The sequence below is a fragment of the Chiloscyllium plagiosum genome, chromosome 19 (genome assembly GCF_004010195.1).
Source record: "Chiloscyllium plagiosum isolate BGI_BamShark_2017 chromosome 19, ASM401019v2, whole genome shotgun sequence".
NCBI classification, from domain to species: Eukaryota; Metazoa; Chordata; class Chondrichthyes; order Orectolobiformes; family Hemiscylliidae; genus Chiloscyllium; species Chiloscyllium plagiosum.
This window is the reverse complement of record NC_057728.1, coordinates 17,351,996-17,364,418: the sequence shown is the minus strand read 5'-3', so window position 1 is coordinate 17,364,418 and position 12,423 is coordinate 17,351,996. Positions and strand designations below refer to the sequence as shown.

Sequence of the window (12,423 nt, the reverse complement as noted above, 5' to 3'; positions counted from 1 at the left end):
CTCTCCTGGGACGGCAGGAAACCCACCATTTGCACCTACTCCAGCGATGATGGGGAACTATCATCCCATTCATACTCAAAATCCTCACATCCTGACAAAGAAATGTATATAATGTGTAGCAGCGTGCGGGAACAGCAGAACAGCCGCGATTCGGACCTCGGTTGGTCTCCGCCGGTGTTACTGTATCAATAAACATTACTGATTGTTGAACTGCACTCTGGGCTCGGACTGATATCACTTCATCGACGCTAACAGAAGGGTTTAAAGAGATATGGGCCAATAGTTGGCAAATGGGACTAGGTCAGATTGGGATGTCTCGACAGTGCAGACGTGTTAGATCAAAGTTCTGTTTTCAATCAGATTTAGGCCAATCAACTCTTTCGAGCCTGCTCCACCATTCAATAAGATAATGGTTGATCTGGTTGTGGTAACAACCCTACTTTCTTGTATGCCTCTCATTACCTTGATCTATCAAATAAAAAATGTAACTCTGCCTTGAATAAATTCACTGACACAGTATCCACTATGTTCTGAAAACAAAAAGGGAATTCCACAGACAACCTTCAGAAAAAGATTGTCCTGGTCTCCATCTTAATCTTAGAATAGTCGTAATCGTAAAATGTGTCATCCAATTCTGTTGTGCTTAATGTCAACTATTTGGGGTTGTCATTTACTCCTGGCCACTACTGGCATTTCTTTGGAACATCAGCAGGAACCCTCAGACCTTTTCTAGTGTCTGATCGAGCCACCATTCAGTGGAGCTGAGCTGATCCTGGTTAATGGCAGTAAGACCTTGGTGAAAGGGAGGACTGCAGATGCTGGAGATCAGAGTCTAGATTAGAGTGGTGCAGGTCATTCCTGATGAAGGGCTTTTGCCCAAAACGTCGATTTTCCTGCAGTAAGACCTTGGCCTTGCTCTTCTTTTTCTTCCCCTTCCTCCGTGATGGTGGCAAATGCCATGGTTCATGGCAAATGGATCAGGGAAGTGAAGTTACTGGGTTTTGTCTGGGCTGGAGGTCAAAGGGTAAATTGGAGGCTCCCTTTATTGTTTGACTGGCTGTGGGTCCCAATCTGTCAGAGGGGCATGGTGATGGGGCTATGGAACTTGCCTGTGGTGACTTCATGGCCCGATGGATTCTGGTAGAGAGCACACTGGGCTAGAGGTAGGTTTCTGGGCCTATTGGGTGGTGTTGGAAAGTAGAGGTGGCAAGGAGGGTAGAGGAGTCCCAGTAGAGAGTGCACCCTATTGAACAGACATTCCCAACCAGTGGTGTGGCCGAGAGGGTAGAGAAGTCCCACCGGTAGAGAGCACACCTTGGTAGAAGGCTGCTACGGACAGTTCTGGGACAGTATTAAGGGCCATGGGGTGGAGAAGTCCCACTGGCTAAGGACACTTTACTGTTGGTGGTATCCAGGGGTACACAATCTGCGAGATGGCGGATCAGGATTTTAAAGAGTACACTGCAGGTTCCCTTGCTGAGAAATAAAAGACAGACAGACTAGTGCTGACAGAAAAGATGAGGAAAGGGGGTTGGGATCCATCCCAGACAGGAGTACAGCAGTGGAATGGGATTGACAAACAAAAACGAAATAAAGCTTAAAAGATAGGGGTAATATTAGTGTACCAATTAGCAGGCCTAATTGAACAAGCAGGTGCCTCCACTAGCAGGTGGAGGAAAAGCCAAGAACGTATTGAGGAGCTGGAGGATAGGATAAAGGAGCTAGAACAAAGATCAGAAAAAGTACAGGAGGAAAGGGAGACTGACTCTCTCTCCTCCTACAAAACTGTACAGCAACTGCTCCCTCAGCAAAGCAGGAGGTGCAAGGATATAATCTAGTGCCAGTCTCTAGAGGGGGGAACAGAGTTGCAGCCAAAAGCAAACTATAAGCCCTTTACCCTGGAGAAAGGCAACAGATCATGGCCTCCCTGGGCAAGTTTCAGCCCAAAAGCATAAAACATGAGGTTCTGGGGAGAGTTAGACAGTATATGGGGAGGGCACCAACTACACTTGAGAGATATACACCAGCTGGTCTAGGCAGCCTTCTCAGCAGACAAATGGAGACTGGTAGATGGCAGACCTGAAGGCACAGCATACCAAGACTATGGGGGCAGCAGGGGGTGGACACAAGCTGTTGCCCTTACAGGAGAGATAGATGCCCAGCAGGCCCCCTTCGACAATTTTAAGGAAGAGATCCAGCGGGTATTAGGAAGTGTTCCCATGAACTGGTGCAAAATCACGACCACTAAAAAGCTGAAAGGGGAAGGAGCCTCTGAGTATGTGGAACAATCATTTAGGGTAATACCAGCAGTGCTCAGGACAAGCAAACTCAGATCATGGGGACCATGGGCATTCATTCAGGCTTTTAGAGATGGGCTCTCTAGCACCCATTAATCCATCCTGAAAATGGGAGTGATAATGTCCCAAAATTATGATGACCTGGTAGAGTGGGCTAGCGGGGTTCAGGAGGCTGAAGCTCCCGCAATAAAAACCAAAATCCGACAGAGCAAACTACCAGAATGGAGGCAAAGGCAGAACCAAACTATCCTGCCATAACTGTGGCCGACAGGGACACTTTGCCAGAGACTGTAGGGCCCCACAGGCAGGTAATAGGACAAGGAACAGCATAAAATACTGCAGCCACTGCAATACAGCAGGGCATACAGTGTGCTGGGAAAACCATGGGGGAATCCCCAAACAACACCTGGAACACTGCGGAATGCCAGGACTCCAGAGATCCACAGAGCTGACAATCAGCTGCCCTCACTCATAATAGTTAGGGATACAGGATATAACCCAACCAAAGGAATTCTGGATACAGGGGAACCACACAATTGCGGAGACATCGATGGGGATGAAGATAAGGGTAGGGTAAAGGATATCCCCCCCAGACACAGCCGAGGACACCCTCTTCACGGATGGGTCACGGAAATATATAGCTGGGTCACCCTGCACAGGATGGGCCGTGGTAAACAATAAACTCGAGACCGTTATGTCAGGAAGTCAGTCCACAAAAGTAGCAGAGATAGTAGCGCTAACCAAAGCACTTGAGCTGTCAAAGGTGAGAATTGTGAACATTAACACAGACAGCCAATATGCCTTCAGAGTTATACACGACTACATGGTTACATGGGGGAGAAGACAGTTCACCACAGCTGGGGTAATCCCCATCAAATACCAGTTAAGAATCCAAGCACTGCTGAGCACCAGCAAGCTACAAAAAAAGCTGCAGTAATAAAAATCAAAGCGCACCAAAAGGAGCCAGGGAAAGATAGTCCAGGCTGACTGAAATTTAAAGGGAACCAAGCTGCAGACAGAGCAGCCCAGCCCTTAGAGCAGGAAACCACTGACGAGGTTCCAATAGCAACAATAGAACTAGTGGAAGATGCTACTCACATACAGTACCTGCAGGAGGACACCCCGCATGCAGAGAGGCAGAGATGGGGAATGCAGGGAGCACTTAAAGGGGAGCACGATGTCTGGAGACAAGCGGACAAGGTGGTAGCACCAGCATACAGACAAAACACTTTGCTCGAACTGTATCACGTACAGGCAGGGAAGTTATGATAGCAAGTCTAGGGAGAGTGGTGGTGGTGGAAGGGAACGAGAAGAGATATAGTCAAACACTGCTGCGGGTGCATGGTTGGCGCACAGCACAACCCAGGTAGACAAAAGGCCTACCTCTATATGTGAGTTGTGTGGTCTGTGGGAGATCTCAGAAGTCACCTCGACCACAAAGGGGGGAGTGAAGTGGGAGTTGACACTGGGCATGCTGACACAGAGCACACAGACACAAGATGGCTGCTGAGCCATAAATTGGTCACTTAGCATACAAGATGGCTGCTGAGCCATTACATTAATGCAGCAAAGCATACACAGATACTGCCTGAGACTAAGAGGATACCAGCACAACAGACAAAGCATAGATGATTAGTTTAAGGCAGGTGGGGGAAAGAATACACACCAGTAACATCTACTGCCCGCCGAAGTGTCTGAGTCAAGCCACCACCTTCAATAGAAATGTTAACTACCTGAGACTGCTTGTATACAAGTGTTAAAACTTCAGATCTGCAGTAATGGAAAATTATCTTCCTTCTCAGGGAGAACGATCACGACCACTGAAACTGACAATGATTTTGTAATGTTTTCTGCAAACAAACCATGCTGTACAAAGACTCGTTACTTGAACTATTGTACCACAAAATGTATAAAATATCATGACATGCTCGGAGGCTGAGAGGAGGCTCGCAGCTGACAGCCGTGCTGATGAATATCTCTCTCTCTCTCCCCCAGAGCTCCGGTTTCTTTGTACAATAAACTGTCGGTGAATTCCGATTCTGACTCCGAGACTAGTGATTTTCCCCACAACAGTATACTAAACAACATTAAAATAACTGTCATAATGCTAAATAAGATTTTCAGTTTTAATAACCTAACAACATTAAATGTGGATTCCCTCAATTAATTTAAGTGCTCTAATGTTCTTCAAAGTCAAATAATTCAGTGAACCTTTTTCATGAAGCAGATTAACTTTTGATTCTGGCACAATGTTTGTAGTTTCCACGATAAAAACTGAACCACAATTTTTCTGTCACCCCGAAAATGACCTGCTTCACATTGACAAAAGCTGAAATTTTTGCTTTGGTGCTTAAAACACATTCATTTGTCAGTACTTCTGCTTTACCTGGTTGATTTTCAGCAAAGCTCCACGTTTGGGGAGGATCGCTGAATTTCGCGTGTCAACAGTCATGGTATGCTGTGAAAAAGAAAAATGTTGATAAGTATTCAGACAGTAACAAAATTCCCAGAACACACAACTAATGTCAATGCATTTCCAATATGCCTTTGCAAAAAAAATTGTAGTGAACTTTATCAATTAGAAGTCCAATTAAAAGGAACTGCAGCTATACAGACTTGTCATTCAATTCATTGCTATTTGTGTGATGATGACTGGACAAGATGGCTGTTTTATTTTATCCACAAGTCATTGCCCTTCCAAGTAATGAAGTGTTAAGTACTTGAAGATGTTTTGATAACAAAGCATGACACTATGGTTCATTTGATCATTGAGCTGGTTTGAGCTAAAGTTCACAATCACAAAAATCCAATTCAGAAAAGATTGTACTATAAACAAATAATTTTATTAAAAATCTTCAGAAGCACTAGCTGTATTCTATTTATTGCTCCTCTGTAGAATTAACCCTGAATAGTTTACATATAGTTTTGACAGGAATATCTGAATTTCAGTAGAATAACTATGTCCACGGATGAATCTTTAGGAATTAAAGCACACAGCCAATTTAGAGGTCTAGTTCACTGGACTATATTCTATGCATTAGTTTTATCACTGGTTTAAATTCTGCTAACTACATTAGGCTGGCACAATGGCTCAGTGGTTAGCACTGTTACCTCAAAGCACCAGGGACCCAGATTCAATTTCAGCCTTGGGTGACTGTCTGCGTGAAGTTTGCACATTCTCTCATCTGGGCATTCCAGTTTCCTCCCATAGCCCAAAGATGTGCAGGTTAGATGGATCGACCATGCTAATTTGCCCCATAGAGTCCAGGGTTGTGCAGGCTAGGTGGGTAGCTATGGTAAAAGTGGGGTTGCAAGGATAGAGGGCATGGGATGCTCTTTGGAGGGTCGGTGCAGACTCTTTGGGCCAAGTGGCCTTTATCTACACTGTTGGGTTTCTATCAATTCATTTCACTCAAGTATCCTGAAAGCCATTTCTTCGAACTAATTTTGAAATTTTTTTATGAGATTGAGGTTAGAGCTCAGTATTTACTGGGGGATTTGAGGGGGTGGGGAGAAGAGAGGGAGGTGGAAAAAAGCATGTCTTTTTTTCAACACAAAAGGATGGAAACAAGCACGACAAAGAAATGTTTGCAAAACTTTGTGTCAGTGGGATAAATGAATTTCAGGATCTAGGTTAGAATGGTGCTGGAAAAGCACAGCAAATCAGGCAGCATCCGAGCAGTAAAATCGACGTTTCGGGCAAAAGCCCTTCATCAGGAATACAGGCAGAGAGCCTGAAGGGTGGAGAGATTAAGGAGAGGAGGGTCATTTCCTCATTTCCCCTTCCCCCACCTCACCTTAGTTCCAAACTTCCACACATCACTGTCTCCATGACTTGTCCTACCTGCCTATCTCCTTTTCCACCTATCCACTCCACCCTCCCCCCTGACCTATCATCTTCATCCCTCCCCCACCCACCTCTTGTACTCTATGCTACTTTTTCCCTCACCCTCCTCTCATTTATCTCTCCACCTTTCAGGCTCTCTGCCTGTATTCCTGATGAAGGGCTTTTGCCGGAAACGTTGATTTTATCGCTCCTCGGATGCTGCCTGAACCGCTGTGCTTTTCCAGACCATTCTAATCTAGACTCTGGTTTCCAGCATCTGCAGTAATTGAAATTCATTTAGGTAAAAACAATCAAGCTTGGACTGCCATTATTACAATTTCAGCAAATGAGATAGCTGGACTTCAAAGTCACAGGGGATATACCCTTTTCAGAAGGTACTGACTGCTTTATTGTTTGACAAAAATAAAATGCGGTATTGTATCGTAAAAAACCAAGGCTGGGTATTACCAACATGAATGCAAAATAGTTGTTAATATGCAGCAGAAAAATCAAGATTACAAAATGGGAAGTCATCTTTAAGTTTAAGCATTTTAAATCTGTAAATAAGGCTGATTAACCTCCTTAAGAGCCACAACACAATTGCAGTAATTGAAGCTTTACCGAAATCGAAGATTTGAGAGAATGTCCGCTTTCTTCCCGAACAGAAAAAGATGCTGTGCGAGACAATGAGCTCAACTCCCTCCAAACTCCCTCCCATTTCAGTGCATGATGTGTTTTCCAGATTGGAAACTGCAATGAGAAGAGAGATCTTTCCATCAGTACCTGAAGAATATTACATTACAGTTGTAAAGCAAAAATAATTATTCTGCATTGCCCTGATTCTAAAAAATACTCTCAGCGCAAATAGTTTCTCTATATAAATGTTCTGAACGATACATGTTCAAGATCGCAGATATCTATTGTTCAGAAAATAACTGTTCAAACCTAATGCGCAAAGAAATCAATCAGTTTATAAGTCTCTATCACCTGCTATAGTATACAGAAAACAGGCGCAATACTTTCTTTTGTTTATGAAAAGAATCTGCCATGATAATTCAATAGGAAAAGCTTCCCATTGATATAGAGACACAGTACTATGAAACAGCTCTTGAAAGTAGTCTCTACTTCAAAATACAGGCTTATGATTGTGATTAAATTTACACGAATATTCTCCGTAGTTTCCATACCAAGATGTTTGTATTTAAATATTGTACTGCAGTACCTCTAATCTTAAAATTGAAACTTATTCCACCTCTTCACCACTTCCTTTCAAGCATGCTAACACAATCATATTGATGCTGATAAAAATCTATTTACCAACAGAAATTATACATCATGCATCATTACAAATAAACAGCATCACTAAGATTATAAATTAAAACAATTAAATAAAAAAAGTACTTCACACATACATTGTATTCAGTTGAAACGCCTCTATCAGTTTCACGAAGAGAGCTCCAAGGAAACTGTCCAGTTACCTTATACAAATTGACAGAAAAACTGAGGAAAAAGATACAGACATACTTAAATTGATAAGCATGTTTTTGTTCATATCACAAAAAATTTGCTTTGTTTTGATACAAATACTGCAGTTTCATTACCTTCAAACTGATATTTTTTCCGATCTTAATTATATAGTTCACCTCAGCAAGCAGAGAACAGTACCTCATTAAATCACAGGAAATCTCCAAATCCCTCAGCTTAATTCTTATCTTTTACAAAGCACTATCACCATGAATTTTATTACTTGCAGCCTAAATGGATGTGAGTGTATTTATGATTTCTTAAAAACACCAAAAGTGATAATACAACTTTGCATGCATTGAAGCAAATGGACAACTAGTTAACTAATTATTATAGCAAAAAGTACAAAGAATTATTTATTTCCAAATGAACAGATGCTGAATTTGTCTGCACGGAAATGGTCAAAGCATTAGATTTCTTTATTTTTGTAAAAAGGGTCTAATTCTAACTGCCTTTATTCCTAGATGAGAAAAAGCAATTGGAGCTAAATTTGCAGACAACACAAAGACAGGTTGGAAAGTATGTGTGACAACATCTTAAAGTTGCATATCAATGCAGATAGCTTGAATCAGTGTGCAAAAATCTGGCAGATGGAGTCTAATGGGGGAAAAAATGAAGAATTTGTTTACATTGTCAGGAAAAAGCAGAGTGTCACCTAAACTGAGAACGTCTACAGAATTCAGAGGTGCAGGGGGACCAATGAATGGTGTCCAATTGCAGAATCACATCTAATGTTTGACACTATTGGGATTACAAATGGATCTTGATTAAATGGGTCAGTGGACTGAAAAATAGCAAATGGAGTTCAATCTGGATAAATGTGAGGAATTATATTTTGGTACAACAAACAAGGGTAGGGCTTATACAATTAACGGTAGGGCCTTGGATAGTGTTGTAGAACACAAGTACTTCGGGGTGCAGGTACATAATTCTTTAAAGTTTGCATCACATGTAGACAGGATGGTTAAAAGAGGCATTGGCTCACTTGCTTCATTGCTCAGTCCCCTGAGTATAGGAGTTGGGAAGTCAATTTAAGGTTGTACTGGATACTGGTGAGGTCTCATCTGGAACACTGTGTCCAGTTCTGCTGACCCAGTTATAGGAAGGATATTATTAAGCTGGAGAAGGTTCAGAAGAGATGTATCAGGATGTTGCCAGATATAGATGGTTTGAGTTATAAAGAAAGGCTGGATAGACTGAGACCTTCTTTTCAATGGATTGTACGAGATTGAGAGGCGACCTTATCGAAGTTTATAAAATAATGAGGGATTTAGATAGAGCTAATGGCAGTTGTCTCTTCAAGACTAGGAGGCACATTTTTAAGATGAGAGGACAGATTTAAAAAGACCTGAGGGGCAAATGTTTTACACGGAGGGCGATTCGCATGTGGAATGAACGTCCTGAGGAAGTGGTGGACGTGAGTTTATTTGCAATGTTTAAAAGACATTTGGATGGATACATGAATAGGAAAGGTTTGGAGGGATAAGGGTCAGGAGCAAGTAGGTGGGACTAGTTAGTTTGGGATTATGTTCAGCCTGGACTGGTTAGACCGAAGGGTCTGTTTCCATGATTAGTCTATGACTATTGATAGGACTTATGCAAGCAAGCATGGCTGGTTTGATATCATCAGTGCTTGTTCCAAACACTGAAGGATATGCTTTTTGAGATGATCTGTTGGTCTTTGGGATGTACATCCTACATACCAAGCATCAACACTTACTAGATAATCTGGATAGTGAGAAGAATTTCACTTTTTATGTTTGTCAGTTGGGCTGTCAGTTTGACACGTTTACTTGATGCTACATATATTAATACACAAGAACCTGTTCACTGCAGACAGAAAGAACATGTACATGTATATATAAACTCAACAAAATAAGTGACAGCTACTTGCTAGTTCATTTGTTAGAACAATGCCTTGTCCAGTGTCCACCTGGCTGGTTTGAAATATGAAAACAATGCATGGCAGTTAACTGTCAATCATTATTAATAGGTGCATTCTTCATGACAATGTCCTACTGATCTTTTTCATATGGTGGAAAAGCATGGACTAAAGTGCTTACTTTTTGTCAAAGTTACCGGGCTGTGGTTTAAAGTATGAGAGGCCATAAGAGGTCTCTTTTGTTCCATAGGAGAATTGGAAAGTTATTTTTTCTGCTCGACCGAATAGATTGGGCAGCTTTAGACCCAAAACCTATATGGAAAAAGAAAAGAGAGAAGTTGTAAAATGAAATTGCAGCTGTAGTCTTTACAACTAATGCAATTATAAAAACTATCTTACCATACTTCCTTCATTATTGCCAACCATAGTGTTGTAGCTCCCAGTCAATCGTCTCATTTCCTTTACTTCAAAAATCACGTCCAATCCTTCAGCCAATGCCTCCTCACCTTTAATATCAACAAAACGTATCAAACGTAAACAAACATCAGAAAGCTCTGCAGCACCATTGGTCAACGCACAAAATAGGTCAAAGCAAAATATGTTTAACACAGAGCTTCTGAGCTCAAACAACCACTTCATGGGTTCTTAATAAGCTTCAAATTTAACTTCACTGGGAGGGAAGGAACACATTCTCCACCAGTAGTTGCACAGCTTATTAAGGATTTGTAGTGGTAAGAGTGGAAACAAGTTATTTGCTTCCCTTTTATATGTATCGAAGACAATGTAGTAGCCAGATACAGGGGTTACTGGGCCCAGTATAGAACGTTAATGTGTCTGAAATACTGAATAAATGATACAGGTGAAAGACAGGGTTATTTTGATCACCAGATGTTTTACTAATCTAATCACAGATTCTTTTGAAAAAAAAAGCAAAGGCTGAATTGGAGGGGTGGCAAAAACAAAAGAAAAATATTTAAAGGAGACACCCTTCATAGACTTCTCAGGAATACTATTAAACTGCACTCAACTATGCCAGGAACTGCTAGGTGGTAGAAGGTTAGAGTATGTACATCTTGAAAATTACCCTGGGCAGTATCAATAAGGACTTCTACATTTCTGAAAATTCCCAGGCGAAGTAAGCGTTCACGAGCTTCATGGGACTTCTTCATCACCTTTTTAAAAAAGATAGGAAAAAAATTAATATTTCATCAACTTTGCAATGAAACAGCTCTTACAGTGACAAAAGTATTATCAAAGTATGAAATTTAAATTTTATAGTGCTCCTTGCTAAACACAGCCTTGCTAAGTTTTGCTTCTAATCCATGCAATGTTTGCCAGGTAATTTAAGGGGAAAAGTTTTAATTGTATGACAAAAGTAACGTTTGAGGAGGACACATACTGCTGTCAAGAAAACGTAGATTCAAAAAAACTGTTTTGCCTAAGTGACTGTTAAAAAAACAGAATAATAGCAAAGTCGATTCCATAACTTAATAACCAATAAAGTTAATAATAGTGGAGCAAACAAACAGCTGCAGAGGTCAATCTCACTTATCAGTTCAAATTTAAGCTATTGTACTGAATTGGGTTGATTCTGTTCCCCTTGACCTTGAAAATCTCTTGCTGACTTATTACGGGTGACAACACTGCACAGTGCATGAAGCACAGGCATTCCCCAACTCAGAACATACACTATGGCATTGGCCTGAAACCTTAACTCAGTATTTTGTATTTTTTTAAAAAAGGCTCATGACCAGACCTCATAACCATCATATTCTCTATAACATTTAACCAAAATCTTTGAATATTCTTCTACTCAACACATAGTTTATGGGTGTGCAGCACACTGAAAATGGTTCTATCTAGCAGACTGGACACAACATATAGGGCAAAACTGTGCCTGCTTGGAAAAGGAATGGGAATAACAACATAAATTTAAAGTGACCTGTAAAAGAAGAAAAGGTGATAAGAGAAAAAATACCTTTTCGGTGAGCGAATTGTTAGGATGTGGAATGTACTGTCTGGAATTGTGATGAAGGCAGGTTCAATAGAGGCCTTGCAAAGTTTTGCTTCTACCTGGCAAATACTGCATGGATTAACGTAAGGGGGAAAGTTTTAAATGTATGGGGAAAAAAATAGGAGATTTGGTACCAGAGAATAATGCCCATGTGATTTGCTAAGCACAATAAGTCAAATGGCCTTCTTCTGCACCACAGACTTCAGTGATTCCAATACAATTGCATTACTTCAGTACATCATACTATGTACTAAATAAACTTATTAATATAAACTTATATTTGTATAAATTCTAATCATATGGCTCAGTTCAGGTGTCAGTCTTGGCTTGGTGTTAACGCACTTCTGAGAGTCATAAGATTGTTGTGGTTCTGTTCGCCGAGCTGGGAAATTGTGTTGCAGACGTTTCGTCCCCTGTCTAGGTGACATCCTCAGTACTTGGGAGCCTCCTGTGAAGCGCTTCTGAGATGTTTCCTCCGGCATTTATAATGGTTTGAATCTGCCGCTTCCGGTTGTCATTGTATTCGCCAAAAACGGATACCCACGCAATTTCATCAACAGATGTCTAAGGGAAAGACAACGGAACGAGGACATGCCGCAACCCAAAGGACTAGCCACACTACCATACATCAAGAACATTTCCGAACTGACAGCCAGACTACTGCGACCACTAGGACTCATAACAGCACACAAACCAACAGCCACACTCAGACAACAACTCACCAGAACGAAAGACCAGATACCCAGCATGAGCAAAACTAATGTAGTGTACAAAATCCCATGCAAGGACTGCACAAAACACTACATAGGACAAACAGGAAGACAGCTAACGATCCGCATTCATGAACACCAACTAGCCACGAAACGACACGACCAGCTAT

At 41.4% G+C, this 12,423-nt stretch overlaps 1 protein-coding gene across 1 annotated transcript in view; it reads right to left on the bottom strand.

The window, feature by feature from the left end:
* LOC122559551 (sorting and assembly machinery component 50 homolog) overlaps positions 1–12,423 on the bottom strand; it is a 47,902-nt gene that overhangs the window by 22,066 nt on the left and 13,413 nt on the right. The window contains exons 4-9 of the mRNA XM_043709206.1: positions 10,614–10,701; positions 9,929–10,035; positions 9,711–9,841; positions 7,536–7,623; positions 6,745–6,873; positions 4,684–4,755 (exon numbers count right to left, since the gene is read on the bottom strand). Of these exons, the coding sequence (XP_043565141.1) occupies positions 4,684–4,755; positions 6,745–6,873; positions 7,536–7,623; positions 9,711–9,841; positions 9,929–10,035; positions 10,614–10,701 (615 nt within the window). The remainder of the gene's footprint in view (positions 1–4,683; positions 4,756–6,744; positions 6,874–7,535; positions 7,624–9,710; positions 9,842–9,928; positions 10,036–10,613; positions 10,702–12,423) is intronic.